At 35.5% G+C, this 21,778-nt stretch overlaps 1 protein-coding gene across 1 annotated transcript; it reads right to left on the bottom strand.

Moving 5' to 3' along the window:
• Window positions 1-159: 159 nt before the first annotated feature.
• Window positions 160-21,745, bottom strand: LOC132545678 (microsomal triglyceride transfer protein large subunit-like). Its single transcript, XM_060209365.1, has 19 exons — window positions 21,470-21,745; window positions 19,153-19,337; window positions 18,608-18,823; window positions 18,016-18,132; window positions 17,617-17,756; window positions 17,185-17,273; window positions 16,637-16,713; window positions 16,067-16,227; window positions 15,688-15,856; window positions 15,186-15,296; window positions 14,712-14,927; window positions 14,105-14,322; window positions 13,417-13,514; window positions 13,046-13,167; window positions 12,589-12,783; window positions 12,146-12,300; window positions 11,452-11,622; window positions 9,867-10,015; window positions 160-363 (listed from the first exon to the last, which is right to left on the bottom strand). The coding sequence occupies exons 1-18, from the start codon at window positions 21,534-21,536 to the stop codon at window positions 9,871-9,873; spliced, it is 2,652 nt and encodes an 883-aa protein (XP_060065348.1). The 5' UTR covers window positions 21,537-21,745; the 3' UTR covers window positions 160-363; window positions 9,867-9,870.
• Window positions 21,746-21,778: the final 33 nt, after the last annotated feature.

Here is a 21,778-nt window from a genome sequence, read left to right as displayed (position 1 = left end):
AGGTACAGAAAAAAAATGGCATGTAACCCTACATATGCAATTATATATCGGTACTACTCCACCAGTGGCTTTTATTGCACTGGTACTGCACTACTCAATTAGTGCTATTTCTTAGGAATGCCTGTACATCAGTTGCCTATGTGATAAAAAGAAAAGAAGGAAAATAAGAAAAATATACTTTTATTAAAAAAAATGGAATTTGATCTTGTTCTAGATTCTGGCAATGTGATATGTCGTCTAGCTTTGTATTGCCGTCATCAAGAGACATTTGATCTGATGCTGTTTACTTGGAGATGTAGGCTTTGGAAAGTGTGAAGTATTATCAGGAACATTGCTTACAGCTGTCTGGTTTCCACCATCACCCTAAAACATACAAAATTTTATATATAGATATATTGGTCAGGTTGCACTGATGCAAGTAACCTGTAAATGAGACATGGTATATGAAAACTAGGCTAAGGTCAAAGAAGCAGATATGAATATTAACATGTATTGATATTGTATCTTTGTGTCAACACTTAAAGGACTAATATAGGCTCATTAATGCTTTCACCAACTGCCCTTGATAAAAGAAATCACCAAGTATGTAGAAATTGAGAAATTCCATCATTATAGTTGTGTTCCATAAACAAACTATCTATAATGGGGAACAGAGGTCGCATTACCATATGTATCATTCTTGTTATCGGAGAAAATCTATGTAATGACTAACACATGGCTAGGGAGGTTGACCCTGGGGCCCTGAAGTATGTTAGAGACTTGACCCCATTGGGGCAGCAGTGAGGACTGATCATAGCCCTGAAGAAGGAAGGTACTGGCCCCATGGGGTCAGTGGGAGGAATGACCCCAACCTATACTCCGGAGGGGTAAATGTCCCCAGGAGATGTTAGTAGGAAGGACTGAAACCACAGGAAACATATAACTGATGTCATAGATCATTAAATCAGTAGGGCACCAACTGTCTAGCCTATAAACAGTTTATTTGACAAACTCACTACAATCAATCTGCTACTTACAGTAATATCCTAGTTTGAATTATGTCTACAGAGAATTTTAATCAGTGGTGGAGCTGATTTTGGTTAATTTAGTGTTGATTATTTTTTGTACAGAAATTTAATCGGTGAAGGTCTCAAGACTTTGGTGAACTCTTTTGATGCTACATTCCATAAGTTGTTTTTCTACCCTGCATGCTCGTAAATCAGCCATCACAGTAACAGAAAGAACCTCCTCCTTCAGGAAAGGTATCAGTGCCCAAACATGTATTTATCACCTGATTAACACTGTAGAATTGCCAACACATACACAGTATGTCAGAAAAATAGAATTGTAAATTATTGCTTGGTGTTTCCAATCCTTTGTTTACAGAAACATACCAGTTGGATCATATTTTCATGTGTATTTTGACATGCACTTGTCGAAAAGGTCTTATTACAACCTGAAATAATTACAAACTGACAATGTCCCACACTTTGTTATTGTTGCCAACGCAATATACCTTCTAGAGAACACGCTAAGTTTATTGGATTCAAAATGTTCTAATCTGTATATGACTATGCCCTCCTCACTTCCTACATAAAAATTCAGGACATAGTTAGTTGGTACAACTGGACAGATAAAGCTTAATATGCTTAAATATTAGTTAATCTTCTACATGTACAAATCTTTAAACTGTTTGACATCATCACTCTGATCTCATTTGCAGTGACTGTGCAATGACTGTATACCACACATGAACACAATGATATAACTTAGTTGAACTGAGAATTCCTATTGTTTTATTTTTTGGTAAAATTAATTATCTAAGTTTATATAGAACAGCTATGGTATAGCTCTGGACTACATTGGTACTAGATTCCACACACTGGTATGTGGGCTATTCCTTAGCAGTTTCATATTGTTTCTTGTTTGTTACTAAAATAAAATGAATGTCTTAACATCATAATAAGGTTATTTTTTTTCCATTGAAAACAAAACTCAAAATCCTTGTTGAGGTCTTAAATGTCTGCTTATTCACCTTTATACCCCAAAATAAGAATGTATGAAAGATCTCATCACTTTAATTCATGTTGGAATTCTTTGCTTTTGTAATTCTATACACTCTGATCTTGTTAATGAATTTAAAGTGATATGACCTGATCTACTCCTATTGACCGGCACAAAGCCCCTCTGTTCTTACATGCCGCATGCTCATTGTCATATTATTATGATATCATAAGTAAAATCGTGATAACTATCTCTCCAAACTTTGTAAATAACGAAACTCACCTAAGAGTCAACTACATGTTTGTTGAACTTGATCAATACATTACTATTATATAGAAATTCTTGTTACTCAAATTCGAAAATGACAGGTTTTTTTTCCATAGTTCCATGAGTAATGATACGAGCTATCAAGGACAACAGTTCACTTGACAATGAGCTTGTGTATTCCATATTTAACTATTGAGGTGGAATGTGTCATCTACTGGCACATGCTAGATCTCATTCTCTGAATTAAGAAAAATTTATCACAGAATGTTGTGCATTAGATGATGGAAATTGATGGAGAAGTAAGGACCAACATATAGATCTGAAAATGGATGTGAATACCAGTTGCCATGGCAACATAACCTTAAAGCAGTAAAGTCCAGATAAGACCCCCACATGGCTGACAGAGCTAGTCAGCTGTGGGACACCCCCTTCAAACCTTACATATAATACCCCCTCCCTTAGCCTTCAAAGCTTTTCCCTCAGCACTTTGTGCATATCTAAATAAAGACTTGGCATAATAGGTCTATGCAACATACAGTTTGGTTTTACCAAAGAAACTTAAGATTTATCTTAAATAAGTGCCATATGCAGTCCAAGTGTTATGTAACACAATCCCAAGTACTAAAATATCTATTATATACCTAATAGCTTCTCACAGGAAACAAGGACTTGGCTACTATTGGTATGACACATCACCATCCTGTAGTTGATAAACAAACAGTGCTGGCATGGCAACATTGAAGAAAGTAGCCATGAGATACCTTGATCAATAGGATTCTATGGGTGTTGGGAACTTGGTGGAGTGACTAAGTAGGCAAAACTTTACATTCCCTCCACATTAACTGTTATGTTTCAAGAGAATACTGAATGAAAGATAGATGACACCATATATTTATGTTTTCTAACCTTTAAGACTGATGAGTGTGCCTCTGCCACTATGTAAGATATACAGCCTGAAAAACAGGACAGCTAGAGAAGAATATTCTATGTTGACCTGTATAACCATTCAAAGGCAGCCTAAGGCAAGATGTTGACCAGAGCAGATTAATCTAAAAGGAATGTTCTAGGTCGACCTCTCTAGGGTATCTCGAAACTCTTGAAAGCTTCATGATATTATGCGAAAGTGCAGGGTGACATGAAGGAAAATTAGCCCTACATCTGATAATGGAGGGTGATGTGTAGAACAGACTGACCCCTACAGTCAAATAGTGGAGGGTGATATGTAGAACAGACTGACCCCTACAGTCAAATAGTGGAGGGTGATATGTAGATCAAACTGACCCCTACTGTCAAATAGTGGAGGGTGAGATGTAGAACAGACTGACCCCTACAGTCAAATATTGGAGGGTGATATGTAGAACAAACTGACCCCTACTGTCAAATAGTGGAGGGTGATATGTAGAACAAACTGACCCCTACTGTCAAATAGTGGAGGGTGATATGTAGAACAGACTGACCCCTATAGTCAAATAGTGGAGGGTGATATGTAGAACAGACTGACCCCTACAGTCAAATAGTGGAGGGTGATATGTAGAACAGACAGACCCCTACAGTCAAATAATGGCAGGTGACAAGTAGAAAACTCTGCCCCCTGCAGCCTAATAGTGGAGGGTGGTATATAGAACAGTCTGACCCCTGCAGCTAAATAATGAAGGGTGACATGCAGAATTGTCTGATCCCTAGAGCCTAATAGTGGCAGATGCCGGGTAGAGCAGTCCTACCCCTATAGCTACATCGTAATAGTTAATAATAGTTAATATTGGATGGTGACATGTAGAACAGTCTGACTACTGCAGCCTAATATTGGAAGGTGACATGTAGAAAAGTTGGAAAATTACCCCAACATCTTACACTTGAGGACAACACATAAACCAGTCTGACCCCTTCAGCCTAAAAGAGGAGGGCATGATACCATTCCAGGCTGACCTCCACCTAGAGCCATAGCCTTAGACTACAAGGACATGCTCTGTGCAGCTGCCAAGTATAAACCAGTGTGTCAGCATCAATGAACCTCCAGTGTACTCTCTAACTGACTAATTACATGAGGAAACTTGATATCCAGTAATCTTACACTTAACAGACCTTCTATGTCAATCATTATTGCATTCTCCTCCCCTTCTCAATGAATATGTATCAGCTCCATCTAATACAACCCACCCAATAAGAAAGATAACTCTGACAACAACTCCTTTCTATATACACCCAATTGAATATCAGTAATGTTAGTTAGCAAAGAACAGTTCAAGCAGTATTCACAAATATAGCAAGGCAAACATTATATTGCATAACATTACTCTAATTTTGAACATCATGGACCTGTACATTTATAAACCATTTAATTGACATATGTATGGACTCTAGGTTAATGATTTTTTTACATTCAATTATCATCATTAATTGTTATATCTAGTGTCCTGCTTTCTCAAACTCTTTAATCTAATTTACAATACATCTGTCAATGAACGCTACTCTCTTACACTTATAAGGGCCAACTACATGCAAATATGCTGCTTATAGATTGACATTAAATGTCAATCCAGACCATGATATGCTCCATGAATGTAAGTCCCAGGGGCAATAAAAAGTAGTGTGTGTGTACATTCCTCTCCTCATCTGGTAAAAACATCAACTGATTTTTTAATAACCCTGGCTCCCATCAAAAAATCTAATGATTTAATATCAAGATCCTTGGCTTATGTTAACATTGGCAAGGCAGACAAAAAGGGCCTATCCTAGTCATATAAACCCATATAAAACAAGGCAATAGTATAGTAATGGAATAAAGAAACTGTGTTTTTATACTTACAAATTTTGGAAAAAATTAATGAGATTACTTTTCATATTTTCAAAATAATATATATGATATATAATTTCAAAAATAATATTTTTAGGTCATAGCCATTTTCGGTTTCATGTGTCATCATGCTCCACCTTCCAACTGCAAACATTTTACTTTTCAAACCTTATTTCCACCTGTTGGTTTGAGTTGAAATTTGCATGTAATGATCTTAACAAAATTTGGTTATTTTCTGGGTCAAGCAGAAATCCAGTAAAGCCACCATCTTGAAACACACGTTTTATGCTTCTGGTGCCATTGAACTAAAAAATGATGAAGATGTTATGGAGGGGAAGGCAACAAAGTATTTTCATATTTCAGTCCCGTTGAAAGTTCAATATTGTAGCCATGGTGATCATTTTTTAACATGATTGCACAATTAGGTTCCCCAGACACCTACATGTATTTCAATTCTCTTCTCAGGTTCCAAAAATGCTGCAACTTGCCTAAAATGGATATGAGATGGTCCTGACCAATGTTGTAATTTTTGGGGATAGTCTGAACCCTAGTATAACCCCATCTTGAATATCACATTTTAAGCTGTACTGGAGCTGAAATCATGTGGAATGTAGCAGAGCTGAAAAGAGGAGTGTTTTTTGCATTTAATGCTAAAATATTCTGAACTGCTTTAATAAGTTCATAACTGCTCCTGCTATTACTGTTGTATCATATATAGGTATTTATAGTCAGATGAACATTAAGACTCACAGGCCTCTTGCTAAGTATTAAACACTTGTTTGATTCTTGAAAACAGTGAACTTTGCTTTGAGTTTCGTACCTCGATATCGCACATTAAGAGAACAGTAACAAGTTCTTGCGTTTATTGATAGTATTCTATGCACTTTATCAGATTATCTGGCAATCATTTTTTTCCTCTGTGGTAAATTCATCAGGAGCATGCTTCTTATGGATGAAAATGAATGGCTGTGTGCTATTGGCATGCAAGAGGCTAGACTGTCTCAGCATAATGTGTCAAGACAGTTTGGGGTGCACGTTATGATGAATGCTTTGTGGATATACTTAAAGCAGACGAACACTAGTGGACCACTCAGGATGTCTGTGTGTAATGTCACATCAACAATATATGTATATAAAGATATTGCATTTGCATAATCAGCTGTGGTCATCATCAATGACTATTAGAAGCATTCCAAGACATAGACAGATCAGTTCCAGAACAGTATAAGACAGATCATGAGAGGCCAACATTCCCAACACCAGGTCCATCTATCTGTCCAGTTTTGCTTCAATGTTGAAGATTTGAATGTTTTGCATGGTGCAGGAGAAACTTGCAATCACCAACATGGACTAGCCTGATATGCCATTCAAAGGCAAGTCCAGATTTCAACTTGATAACCTTACAGTCATGTTTGTGCAATTTAGCATTGTCAGTTTGACTGTGGGAGCAGTATCATTTGGGGTTGTATTAAAACACATAGAAGGACGCCTTTGAAAGGTAACTTAACACATGTGTGATACTATGAGAAAATCTTCTGTCATTACAATCTTCCATTTATCCATAATAGCCAGTTAGTATAACATTATTTTGCAGCGGGACAATGCACAACTTCACATTGCACATGTTGTTGGGGCATATCTACAGCATACAAACTTCAGTATGTTTCCTTGACTTGTGATGTCACCAGATTTGTCTCCAATAGAGCATGTTTGGGATGAAGTGGAGCAATGTCCGTGTCAGAAGCCAAACCTTCCTTGAGTCGGATCCATTACACAGTATATTTTCAGGCATGGGTGAAACATTCCTCACACATTTCTGCATTACTGATCAGTTCCATGCATGGTAAATGTATGGCATGCATCAATGCAAACTGTGGACATACACAGTATTGATCATGTGAAACTAAATTTGTATTCCTCCCTCTACTTTTATGTGGCTTTATATTTTAATCCTGATAAACTGATTGTCTGACTCACTGTGTCATTATGAAGATAATGCAAAGAAAGATTTGGTACAAACTGTAACATATCTATAAATCAAACAGCCAAAATACATACAGGGTTGTTTTTTTTCCATCAGCAGAAATGTCATGACAGGTTAGGTAACTCATATATTTGTTGTCAAAACACTGGAATAAGGGTTTTCAAAGTGGTTAGGTATAAGAAAGGACCAATCCCAAAAGTTTGTTTATTCAAGCTCAGCAAGTATGTATGTACTAGAAGTTACATTGTAAAAAGGTAGGCAGATTGAACATATCCAGGACTAAGTTCCCAGAGTTTGAATCAGACCGAAGGCTAAGTGTAATTTTTCATGAAAAGGTAGGGTAGTTTTATGACAGTGACCTCAAACTTTCTGCATTTTTAACCAGAGCCAAGCCTCCATCTGTGAGTGTAGATGTGAATGTCAATTGAAGCTGCATGGATAAATGTTCTTTTTATTGTAATTAGGCAGGGTTATCATCTAAAGTTGAGTTTTTAAACAGAACCAATTTTATGATAACAAACCAAATTACCTTAGAGCTGTGAGCACCATGAATCGTGTCATGTTAGTATTTTCTTGATGCCCAGCAAATACATATGGTTAAAAGGTGGTACATTTTTTATCTCTATTGTAAAGCCTGTTAAAGGTAAATATTTCCATTGTTTAGATGTCATTACCTATGTCACACGGAGAAAGAACTTTGGGTTAATCCTATACACACAATCTGTTTGTTTATCATGTAGAGTAATCCCATAGTCTCTCTTTATACCAAACATTGGCAGTGTATTATCAAGATGGAGGTCTAAATCAGTATCATGGCCCTTTTTGGAGACCAGACCACTTGAGGTAATTTTTTTTCCCTAAAACAAGGTTTAAGAACCATAATAAACTTTTATTGTAAAATACAACCAGTGAGGAATATAAGTGCTGATGCACCAATGAGTCACAAATATAGAAATTTTGAATACAATTATCCATTACCAATAAATAACCATCAATAATCCTAGACAATGAGGTGAAAAATGGGAGGACCAAGAGGCCCATGGACCTTAACGGTCATCTGACATAAAATACAAGATTTCAAATTTTGAACTTGAGATGAAGTCAAAAATGTATTTCTAAGATGGTGGCCATGTTGGATTTCGGACAAACCCAAAATTAACAAACTTTGGTCAGGATCATGTCAAGATCATTTCAGGTAAGTTTCAGCTCAATGAGACGTGTAGAACTTGAGAAGTTGAAAATGTTTACGACGGACGACGTACAACGGATGCCGTCGGACAAAAGGTGATCAAAATAGGTCATCAGACCCATTCGGTCAGATGACCTAAAACACCAATCTGACCATAATCATTTATCAATGAAATTATGAAGACAGTTCTACCAGGATTTGGTGTAACTATTGTGTACATTGTGTAGACAGTACTACCAGGATTTGGTGTAACTATTGTGTACATTGTGAGGACAGTACTACCAGGATTTGGTGTAACTATTGTGTACATTGTGAAGACAGCACTACCAGGATTTGGTGTAACTATTGTGTACATTGTGAAGACAGTACTACCAGGATTTGGTGTAACTATTGTGTACATTGTGAAGACAGTACTACCAGGATTTGGTGTAACTATTGTGTACATTGTGAAGACAGTACTACCAGGATTTGGTGTAACTATTGTGTAGACAGTACTACCAGGATTTGGTGTAACTATTGTGTACATTGTGAAGACAGTACTACCAGGATTTGGTGTAACTATTGTGTACATTGTGAAGACAGCACTACCAGGATTTGGTGTAACTATTGTGTACATTGTGTAGACAGTACTACCAGGATTTGGTGTATCTATTGTGTACATTGTGTAGACAGTACTACCAGGATTTGGTGTAACTATTGTGTACATTGTGTAGACAGTACTACCAGGATTTGGTGTAACTATTGTGTACATTGTGTAGACAGTACTACCAGGATTTGGTGTAACTATTGTGTACATTGTGAAGACAGTACTACCAGGATTTGGTGTAACTATTGTGTAGACAGTACTACCAGGATTTGGTGTAACTATTGTGTAGACAGTACTACCAGGATTTGGTGTAACTATTGTGTACATTGTGAAGACAGTACTACCAGGATTTGGTGTAACTATTGTGTACATTGTGTAGACAGTACTACCAGGATTTGGTATATCTCTTGTGTACATTGTGTAGACAGTACTACCAGGATTTGGTTTAACTATTGTGTACATTGTGTAGACAGTACTACCAGGATTTGGTATATCTCTTGTGTACATTGTGTAGACAGTACTACCAGGATTTGGTGTAACTATTGTGTACATTGTGAAGACAGTACTACCAGGATTTGGTGTAACTATTGTGTACATTGTGAAGACAGTACTACCAGGATTTGGTGTAACTATTGTGTACATTGTGTAGACAGTACTACCAGGATTTGGTGTATCTATTGTGTACATTGTGTAGACAGTACTACCAGGATTTGGTGTAACTATTGTGTACATTGTGAAGACAGTACTACCAGGATTTGGTGTAACTATTGTGTACATTGTGAAGACAGTACTACCAGGATTTGGTGTAACTATTGTGTACATTGTGTAGACAGTACTACCAGGATTTGGTGTATCTATTGTGTACATTGTGTAGACAGTACTACCAGGATTTGGTGTAACTATTGTGTACATTGTGAAGACAGCACTACCAGGATTTGGTGTAACTATTGTGTAGACAGTACTACCAGGATTTGGTGTAACTATTGTGTACATTGTGTAGACAGTAATACCAGCCTTTGGTATATCTCTTGTGTACATTGTGAGGACAACACTACTTACTAACCTCGTTAATCCAAGGCGATCAGACTACACTGGATGCTATTCTTTGGGTTGATAAGATAGGAGACACCAGGAGAGGAAGCTGTTCGTTTCTGCTTTGCTCTGTACCGTTTCTTTATTTTTCTAGATCTTTCATATTTTTCCACAGTTTGACTGAAACAATAAGAAAAAAAACATTCACTAAAGTTTCAGTTGACGAACTAGTCATAATTGATAGTTGTGTTAATGAAATTGATGATAATTTCCTTAAAATTCCAAGAATGAATATAATAATAATAAATTTGGAGAAAGAATGTCACAATTTATCTTTTGAATGTGATAAATATATGTAATGTAAATGTGAAATAATATTTGGGTGTAGATGAAGACCTAGTTGAACAGCAAGTCATAGAAATTACATCATGAAGAAATCATATACTGAAAAAATTATTTCTTGGTAGTAAATTATGCAAAACAATTGCACAATCATATTACAAAATGGCTATGTGGTTACCATGTTGAAGTTTTGATCAGGCTGAAAAATTACAACATATCACCTCTTTCTTTTCCTTAGCAAATCGAACGCCAATATTTTCTCAATGGTGTGAATAAAACTGAGAAGTTCAGACTATTTGTTCAAGATGAATTATGTTGAAGATTCGGTCAGGACACTTGATATCATTGTCTCTCCCTCATAATGTTTCATGCCTAATTTGGTTGAAATCTACCCAGGCATTAAGAACGAGTAGAATTTTGAAGAAAGATATTGTCCAACTTCCACTTTTGGGGCCTGCCCCCTGCCCCGAGTCCCTAAGGTTAGAATCAGGTTTCTGATTTGAGAAATGATTCCCCACCCACAACGATGTTTCAGACCAAATTTTATCTAAATTCTTTCAAGCATTAGGGAAGAGTAATGTTCCGAAGAAAAAATTATTGATTAACTTTCCCTTTTGTGCCTCCCACCCCACCTTAGGAGTCAAACTAACATAAGAAATGATAACCCAACTGCAATAATGTTTCAGTTCAAATTTGATTGAGATCTACCAAAGCATTAAGAGAAAGAAGTGTTTTGGAGCCCTGTCCCTAAGTCCCTAAGTCCCTAAGGTCAAATCAACTTTATGAATTTAAGAAATGATTCTCCACCCTCAATATTGTTTCACACCAAATTTGGTTGAAATCCATTGAAACATTAAGGAAGAGTTGCATTTTGAAGCATAATATTGACTAATTACCTCATTGGGGGCCCTGCCCCTAAGTCCCTTGGGGTCAAATCAACTTTCTGAATTCAAGAAGTAATTGCCCACTTGTTTGAATGAAATCCATTTAAACATTAAGAAAGGGTAGCATTTTGAGGCAAAGAATTTTCTCACTACACTTCCGGGACCCCATTCCCAGGTCCCTAGTGTTCAAATCAACTTTCTGAATTTAAGAAATGATTCCCCACCCCAACGATGCTTCAGACCAAATTTGGTTAAGAGCTGCCCAGGCATTAAGTAGGAGTAGTGTTTCAAGGAAAAGTTTACGAATTATGGATGGTGCATGACGACAGATGAGGCACAATAGCAATAGGTCATCTTGACCCTTCTTGTCAGATGGCCTAAAAATCTTACCTAAAAGATACGTTGGGACGTGACATACGCAGACACATTTTAAATGGCATTTCAGCAAAGTCCACATCAGTATTGAAGTCAATGCTGGCCTCTGACTCTGCGAACATTTTAATTCCTGCTTTTAGAACTTTGGAGTCCAGCTTCATTGATCCTTCCACGACCAGAGCACCACTAAACATGAAGAATTTTTATGTTTAAACACTCAAAATCTGTACCAATTACGTCTATTGAAGGCCAGTAAAAACACAAACAAATAGTAATTGCTGTCTTGCAATACAAGCCACATCCTAATTTGATTCAAAGTTAATATCTTACTCCAACCCACTCCGACTCGGGCATAGTACAGAATAAATGTAGTACATGTAGTTGTAATGAAAAACAATTGTATATGAAAAGCCCTTCACAGACCTATAAAAATGACAAACTGAGATTGTTATAGTAGAGCAGTCATTCAAATTAACTGTGAAACAAATTACATAAAAGAATAAAATATTTCAATGAATGAAATTTCAACTGAAAGTGAGGATGGAGTTGGTGGTTGGATGTTAGACCTGTGTGTGATGATGGGGTTAGAGGTCAGACCTGTCTGTGATGATGAGGTTGGTAGTTGGATGTCAGACCTGTGTGTGGTGATGGAGTTAGTAGTAAGAGGTCATGCCTCTGTGTGATGAGGAATTTGAAAATGCATTTTCACCTGTTTTTAATCAATGAATTCGAAGTTTTGTACCACAGACTGATACTGACACTGCCAGACATATCTATAGAGGAGACACCTAGGACTTCCAGATCCACCACCAGACCATTTGAGAGATGGAACTTCTGGGAATGGTCTTGCAGTAAAAGATTACCCTGATCAAGGAAAGATAAATTGTGAATTGATAATTAGAAGTTTCATTTGGAAGAAACAACAACCGGATGAAGACATTACATGTATGTGGCCTGTTTTGTAATTATTTGCAAAGCCTGCACTGTCACTCCAAAGCTGTCTTTGTTTGTGCAACAAACATAGTGTGTTAATGCACAATTATCTAACCAACTGAAACTTTGAAGATCATTTGTAGTTTCAATGTTTCAATTAAGTAGGGTAACAGATTACCCATAAACATTCGTCTTAATGGAACTGAAGAGTGGGCTTACTTGTAAGGCTGACACAGGATCTGAAGGTGCATTCCATACTGCAGACATGAGTTCCCCAGACCCTCTAAAGAATTCTACAGATGGCAACAGTACATCCATAAGTGTTAGTGACATGCCTGCTGTAGCCTCTACATCCTCTGCTCCCTCCTCAGCTTCACCAATCAGAGCAGCAAGGCCCTCAGCATACAATCCAAACTATAGATAACAAAATCACAGAAAATCTACCTGGTGTTCTCATTCAGTCCAAAAACAAAGGTGGAACTTCCATTACTTTTTAATCATAGTTGGAACATGCATGATTTTTCATACCAAATCATACTAAAATCATGTTGTCACATGGATAGACAAAATATCACTGTGTTTCACTTTCATCATATTTTGTATGGAGATAGAATAACAACAAACACCAGTGATTTATGGACACACCATACTCCCCAACAGAAGAGACCAGACTTACTGTCAAAAGAGGCTGTTTGGTGAATCTGTTTGCCATGTCCACCACCATGGCACTTCTCTTCATCACACCAGTTGCTGAGCTCTCCTGGTATAAACCATATGTACTGTTCATCTCTCTTGTGGCTACATAAATCAGGAATAAATACAAATAGTAATTGACATACTGAAAAAAGAATGTCAAATAGATATCCTTTTTAGGATACTTTTACCAGAAAGCAGCTGAAGAATGATTTGATAAAACAACAAACAAAACAGAATTGATCACTGATTACAGGGTGTAACACCTTGGCTTTTATAAATGTTCATCATAAAACAAATAAATCTAACTGCTCCTTAACCATATTTCTTACCAGCTTGATAAATAAAACTTACCCATGAGATAACTGCTAAAAGCGCTGGATTTTCCTCTTTGCCCAAAGACAAAATAATTGTTTATACTTGGGTCTGAGAGGATTTCTTTGAACATTGGCCTGAAACAGGAGAGGATATTGTACTATCTGATCTATCTGAAATCATTGCTATTACAAATTCACAAACAATTTCTGTAACTAAGTGCTATACATCTGGTCAGTTTGATTCCAGTTCCAAGACAGTTCCGTTTGAAATACATCCCTGTAAGAGTTTAGAAATTCTGATTTACATTTCTATTCAGGTCGCTTACACTACTGTTTATCAAGTTATTTTTGTGATGTTTGATTTTTGCAAAAATCTTCAAAATGTACTGTTTGAAACTTTTGTGAATTGCATTTTTGGCATATTTCATGTGTTAGAAATTAGAAACAAATACACACAAGAGCAAAGAGACACATGGAAATCTTATGATTTAAAATTCTTGTGATTTTGAAAGGGTAACATAATTTCCAAAAATTGATACATATATTTTAGTATACAGTATTCATTCTGTTATACTTAAATCAGCATTTCGATGAAATAAAAACTCAATCTACTGATGTGTTTGTTTTAATTAAGTGTCACAGGGCACAAAAAGGAGACATTTTTAATATCTGTGACTGATATAGTAGGAGAAACAGATTCTGTGACAGTGTATGAAGAGGAGTACCTTATGTAACTGTCCATTTCTGATAGATCCAATAGCCTCTTTAAGATGTACGTAGAGGTCTCATGATTCTTCTGATCGCCAACAGCAGACAACATCATATTCCTGACCTCAGCAGTGGTTGGATTGTTTTTCAGAAGGACATCAGCTGCTGCTAGCCTTACACTGCTGTCAAACTGTCTATTGTTTTGGTGGAATATCCGACTCAGCGTTGCCTTTTGCTATTAATTGTAACAATTTTTAATTTCCTTTCAGAGAAAATGTTTATAAAAGAAAACATTACAGAATTTTCCATTATGATGAAAATTAAATCTGGAAAATGTTCCTAAGTCATGAATGTGATCCCAACTCCCAAAAATATTGGTGGCACTTTTGTGTTCAAGCAATAATAACAGTAACATTTGCCTTACTGAAATATGATCTTGTTTGAATCAGTCTCATGTTTTACTTTTGTTATAAAAAAGATTGATCAAATCCTTTATAAAAAGATTTTGCTCAATAGATGCAAGATGGTTGCAAACTAATAACAGTGACCCTGGCCTTGACCTTCTCTTAATAAATATCTTGATACAGGAACTCTGCTCTAGCAAATGTGTTCCTGTGTACTTACATTAGCAGTAAGAGAACCGGTTGAAAATCTCCTTAGAGCCTGTATAGCACTGATAGAAATCATCGGACTACTGGAGGACTCTGCAACTTCTACCAAATCAGATCCAAAATCAGACAGCCCTGAATTGCCCATTGATCTGACATATCTCAGCTTGCAGTTTTCATTCTGACAAGACTTTAAACCTTCTCTTACAGCTTTTACGTAGTCTGCTACCACCTGTTATATTAGAAGCCATTCATAATTAGTGAATGAAATGTAAGAAATTTTTATCATGTCTACTCAGCCCTAATCTGATTCATATATCCATGCACATCTTGCTTACATTGTTCCATCTTGAATAGGAAACAGATTGACAATATTCATCTTTTGAAGAGTTGTGGAGAAAAGCAAATTTCTTTATGTTCCAGAAATTATGAAATATATGTAATTCAATTTTTGACATGTTTTTAAACTTGTACCAGCAATATTGGGTACCTGAGTGCCACAGCTGGCTGTGTCTTGGCAGTAGGTGTGCACCAGGGCACCAAGGGCTAGTACCACAGACTCATGTAGTCTCTCAGTGGGGAGGGGCTTGCCCATCAAGTCCTATGAAATAAAGATACATTTCACTTACATATAGTGACAGAGGTTTTCCTGTCTTTAAGGGGGTCATTAATGTTATAAATTAAATGTAAACTGAACTGACATACATTCACTCCTTCAAAGTTGTAGATTAATTAAATCAGAGTAATATGTGTGCATAGCAAAATAATAAATAGCACACATTTCTCTGCTTTTCACAGCATGTCAATCTCATTTGCACCGATTTTGATAAAAATGATTCTAGTGTTTCTTTCATCAGCTTTCTTCTTATGAGAGACCATTTCATATGAAGGAAGTTACCTAATATGTACACCACCCACATTAAAATGAAATCTAAAATAATCATAATCATACTGATGTACTATGAGACAGATACTCAGTTATTGTTTCATACCAAGAAAAACTGTAAGACTGCAGTGTCTGGGTGTGTAGTGTAGGCCAGGGCCAGCAGTAACCTTTCCTGATACTCTGAGGCACCTTCTGTGGTGAAGGACACCAAATCCATCAAGGCCTTGTGTGAGTCGGGTGTCTGAGCTGCTACAGCAACATCTATCAGCTGAGGACTGTAGTGGAAAAGAACACCATCAGAAGTATCTATGTCATAAATGTCATTGGAGTCCTAACAGATAAAGTTCCTATTCATGTTCATAATTTTTGTTAATGAAACTGCAATCATAAACATAGAATTACAGATAACTGAAATGTTATTCTAATGTTACTGAAGATAATTCAGCTCTATTGCCAAAATTAAAACAGTGCACACATGTTCTTACACAATGTAGTAACTATCACTACTGGTGAGCACTTCCTCAATTGTGTGTTTCCCTATCCCTCTAAAGGACCGTAGTAACTTTAGAAAGGCTCTGCCAGATTCAACTGTAGAAAGTTTGTCACTGGAGAGCGAGTCTTTAACCTTCTTTAAGACATCAATAGGCTGAAAATAAATAAAAAAAAATAAATACCATCTAAACTTTATCTCAATATATGTATGTAACATCTGGTTAATTAGAAATTCCGGATTTTGTCAATGTCAGATAATCTTTACCATTATTGTTTTACAGAATAAACTTCTCCTTTTGTGAGAATGGGTAATAGTAAATTATTTTAACATTAGTAAATCTTTCCCCCCAATATGATAATCCATCCATCTGTTATGATGCAAACATATCATCCTGACTTATGATATGTCTAGAACTAGCAAGACAACTATATTGCCAATGATATATCTAAGGTAATTATACAAATATGAATGTTAGGAGCTTCATTATTGGTAATAAATGTATGCTGACCTGCTATTTGATAAAGAACATTGTTGTTGGCATACCTGGGTACTTGGTACTTACCTTTTCACAATTTTCAAAACAATTTTGTATTTCTGTGCCACTCGCAATCAACATTGGGCTGTGTTTGTATCCAGAAACTTAAATATAAAACAGGAAACCTCCTATTTACTGTTGTAACTACCAAACTTCAGGAATCAATACATTTGAGCTTAAATGTGTCATTCTGCTCTTATTGTCATAAGAAAGGAAAACACGATTTCTATTTTCTGCTTTCATCCGTATTGTGTACTTTCTCATTTTCATACATTTTTTGTATTAATTTTATGCTTGACTTTTACAAAACAAGCTAATTTTCTGTTTCACTTTTTAATAAAGCACTAAGACAACTATATCCAATATAACTTTTCTGACATTTTGTCTGTAAATGTTGCTTGATTATTTCCAAAGGTCTGTACACACAGTTGTTATCACTATGGTAATTTGATCTTCGTTGTCTTTCTAGCCAGAATTCTCGTGATATGCTGTAGGCAGTATTCAATAAAGAAATTCCGTAAATGATTTTCCACTCACAACATCACTGTATAGATTTATTATAAACTCTGTGTTACCTTTATTGATGCTTTCTATTGCCTCCTCCACTGTGTTGCCTGCAACTGTCTTTGATCCTCCAATACTACTTAACAGGTTCAGTTTTTGTCTATAAAAAATTATTAAAAAGGATTACAAAACTTTATTGCTAAATATTAAAAGCATATTTAGTACTTTAGGCCGATCTATTTATAATAAAAAATTGATGTATCTAATTCCAGTTTTATACTTTGTCAATATATAATATCAGAGAGTTTAAACAAATACTTTTCATATGAACATTTATTTTCCAAATCCTTATATGACCATTTAATTTATATTGACTGATTTCATTTTGCCTTTAAAATGACCGATATACCTTGACAAGGAGTACTACAATGGATATAAGATATTTTCACCAATTATTATTCAGATATAGCTTTATTAGATATATAGAAGTACTAGAGACTTACGTTGAGGTAACAACAGTAGAAACACCTGGCTTTGCATTGAGGACTACGATGTGTCTTTCTGTACCCGAAACACTGCCTATCACACCATCCCCAAGTTGGTACTTCGCAACTGAAGTTGATGTCACAGTCACACCAAACATCTGAAAAATGGCAAAATAAGGGGAAAATCTGAAGAATATTTTAGTATATTTTATCTACTACATTTTAAAGAACCTTCAGTGACATCCTTTTCATTTGAATCTGATGAATTATTTTCAGAAACCAGTTTGTTATATTGGTCGAAAGTTTCTTCAGTATTTTTAAGAGACAGGTATATCAACTTCACTTTGATACACGCTTTACATAATGTTTGTATTTCAATTTAGTATTAATCTTGTTGATCTAGAAAGGTAAACTGACCTTGCTTGGATTACTAAACTGCCCAGCAATTTCCAGGTTTTCACAATTATGCTTGGTCTTGGTAACAGAATTCCCAGACACCATATATGATGTGTCACATTGTCCAGATACATCAGTCTGTATAAAACAAAATAACAAAATTATAAAGTCAGTGAGTTAACTGCATGATGAGGACACTTTTGAAGTTCAAATAAAACTTATTTTGTGACCAATATTGATTTTTGAAATTTTTGCAATAGTGAAAAACTAAAAAAGAAATTATCAAAATATGCTGTAAGTCTGTTCATGAGGTTTTAAATAACTGAATCACATATATGATACATGATTCAATGGCAACATTTTTTATGAAAGTGGCTACTAAATCTGTTGATATATTTCAACATATTTCTTTCCTGGTAAATGTTACTGTTTACAGTATTCCTTGTTTCAAGGCTTGTTGCTAAATTGACATCACACTGGAAGATATTGTAATAGGTGCTGCAGAAAAACATGTATTAATTTTGAAGCAGAGGACCATCGGTGTCAACATGTCTATCTAAACTTTCCAATTAATTTGAAATTCAAACAATTGTAAAGAAGCATGTGGCTTTACCTCCTGTCTCTCCCCATCAGTATCTCTCAACTGGAACAAGGATATCACTCCTTTTTTCAAATTAGAGCAGAAGATAGATTCAGAATCGGCTCCATAAATAGTTCCTACAACACCTGTCCCCCCATTCAGCTCAAAGTAGACAGGGTACCTCAGAAGTACCAATAAATTCCTCTCCAGTCCTGATCTGGATGCACTGGAAACTGATGCCTTTGTGATCTTTAAATGTAGATGTTAAACAAAATATGTACATATAGTGTATGTATAGCCAATGCAAAACAACCAGCATTTATGAATGTTTAATTTAAATCTGTATTTTATGTTATGCATGGTTATATGTCAAAGAAAAAGGAAAAATGGAAACAGTTTTCATTGGTGTTCAATTCCACTTGGCCATATTGTCTTCACTACTTGTACAGCTACACACCCATATTTAAAATTTGAACTTATATATCCTCCATTTATATGCTTTAAACGATTAAAACTATTTCATTTACAAATAGCATTATCATATTTTCCAAACTGAAATTGATCAGGGCTAACGTTACCTGAAGTCTCAGGAGCTGTGTTTCACTGGCATGAAATATTGGAGTGACCTCTAGTTCCGCAGTCAAACGGAACCCTACATCTTTCTGAGTCTGCTTCACCTTAGGGGTATTCAACTCATTGAAGTATATAGTTGTTTCATATGAGTACTTGTAAGTCTTTCCATTCTCAAGTGATAAAGAAATACCTGTGAAGATATGTTCTAAACACATAAAAAAAATCATAGAAAGAATAAATAAATCTAGTTTTTAAAAAAAATAAATGCCCACCTGCAAAATTAATCCTTTTCATTATAATGAGTAATGTATTAGAAAATGTCAAAAGACAACTTTTGCTCAATGGTGTACAGACAAGTCCCATTAGTACAGCTTCCACTGCACTACCATATTCACTATTAATAAAACCAAAGAGCTAATATTTAAACTTAAAATAGGAAGTGGGCTTAACAAGGACAAGGATTTTTACTAATTATTTAAACTGCAATAGAAATGGGTGGGGTTATGATCAGACTTTGCCCTATTGACAGATGAATTTAAGTACTATACATATATGTATCTTGTTTAAGGAATACAATTAAAACTGCTATATAAAATTACTAAGTATCTTTTTGAATGCTGATCAACAAGGAAACATGGGGACTAAATTATCAAGATTTCGATGAACACATGGTAATTTGTAGCCAACTACAACTGCATCAGATATTTCGAAACATTTTCCTCTGGTTAGTAATCTCAACAGAATAGAAGTTCTTATAACACAGTCAGTTGAAGATTTGAGTGTGATGTTTTGTTAACTTCATGTCACCTTTATCAAACACATGACCAGCGTGAAGCATACTAGTACTGACTGATGTAGTGTACAGGACAATATGGAATCAACCAACTTTTTTGCCTGTACAATATTCCTATGTTCACTAAAGGCCTGTCAGAAATCATTAAGAAAATTTACTGTGGTCAAGGTATTGCAGCAGCCATGAAGACTATGAAATATCCCAGTCCATCCTCAGAATAAAACATCCAAAAATTGGAAGCAAGAACTTTGACGCATTGTATATCTGAGAAACAGGGAGTTCGGGTCTGACTCAACCAAAGACTTTTGCACAGCTATACCCAAGTGTTAAACAAAGTGTAGCCATATTGACTTCAGTACATTGTTACCATCTTGTGTATTTTTTTGTCTATAATCTGTTTACTATTTCAACCTTAGTATACATAGGATTATCGTACAGCCGAAAAAGTGGGTCAGTTCTTTACCATCTTGTACACTACTTAAGTCAGTGCTAGTATACTTCACACTGGTCACTTGTCTGATGAAGGTGACTGTGTAGTCATCGAAATGATGCCAAGATATTCGTCACAGACTTGAATTTGATTTCTAGTATTATCTACAAAATGTGATATCACTAATTCAAATTTATGATATCAGTCAATGAATCTACACATTAATTGATATCATTCATGAGAAATAAAATAGTGATGTAATTAACAGATTTATAGAATCATAATTTCAGATCATTTCTCTGATATCCCTGATCTAAGTAACATCAATAAATTGATCTAATGATATTTAATAACTATATTATTTAATGGAAGTAATGAATGTTTAATGATATCACTAAACTGCATTTGAGGTATCCTTATTTCAAGTTAGTGATATCACATTTTGTAGATTATTACATAGGTACATGTAAAAGTTTTTCTGTGAAGAGGTCTAATTAGTAATTAACATTATAATATTTTACACAAGCTCGCTCCCCATATACATTGTTAAAATTTAAATACCTTGTAGAAAAATACTATTACTGTAGCTATGACACCCCATCAACGTAATGTTGTGTTGTATTGTAAAGGTTAAAGGTCATATTTAAGGTATCACTTAAAATATATACATTGAATCAATGTCTGCATAAAGAAGCAGCAATCATACAACAAGAATTGATATTTGGACTGTACAATGCTGAGATGAAAGGGGCAGAAGAGGAAAGACTATATCTGCTGCCTTGATTTAAGTAATTTATAAGTATAGGCCTATACATAAGAAAAAAGGCTACTTTTTTATTTTAAATACACTCATAATTCACACAATTTTTTAAATATGATTGTGATATAATGTGATTGTAAAGAACTTAAAAGAAACCCACAACTGTATAAAGTATGAATGGGTGTACACCATACATGTTGTTTGGATGGGAGGTGTACTCCACGTCATCATCAGCCTCTCCACAGGCACACATGATGCACACCAGCCTCAGTCCTTCACTCATATGGCCTAAATGTGGTGGAAAAGAAGGAATAGATAATGTATAACAATCACACTTACTCTGATTGGTCAACAAAGCCAATACCAAAAGAAGCAGAACATGGAAAGTTCCCCACAAAGCCATCATCACAGTAACTTTTTAACACAAAGTTCTGAATACGCTTGGAAACATCTAACCGGCAACACCGTACTGTATATATGACCCCAAAGTCCACATATTCTGAGAGCAAAGTTCAAAATATACTACAAGTACAGAGCTGTCATTAGATCACTGGTTGGCTCATTGACGAGGGGTTGTGCATCTAATGCCACGTATAATCCAACCCTTATCGAGGTTTACATCTCTTTCTGTTTTGACAAGAGATTATA

The sequence above is a fragment of the Ylistrum balloti genome, unplaced genomic scaffold, assembly GCF_031769215.1.
Source record: "Ylistrum balloti isolate Yb309-2 unplaced genomic scaffold, AGI_CSIRO_Ybal_v1 Utg369852, whole genome shotgun sequence".
Lineage (NCBI taxonomy): Eukaryota > Metazoa > Mollusca > Bivalvia > Pectinida > Pectinidae > Ylistrum > Ylistrum balloti.
The sequence above is the reverse complement of the archived record's forward strand: the minus strand, read 5'-3'. Positions and strand labels throughout refer to the sequence as shown.

Coding starts and splice junctions, on each gene's coding strand:
- LOC132545678 (XM_060209365.1), bottom strand. CDS start 21,536: ATGATGGCTTTGTGGGGAACTTTCCATGTTCTGCTTCTTTTGGTATTG. Junction 17,757..18,015: donor AGTTTAGTAATCCAAGCAAG/GTCAGTTTACCT, acceptor GCCATTTTTCAG/ATGTTTGGTGTGACTGTGAC. Junction 12,301..12,588: donor ATCCTGTGTCAGCCTTACAA/GTAAGCCCACTC, acceptor TTCCTTGATCAG/GGTAATCTTTTACTGCAAGA.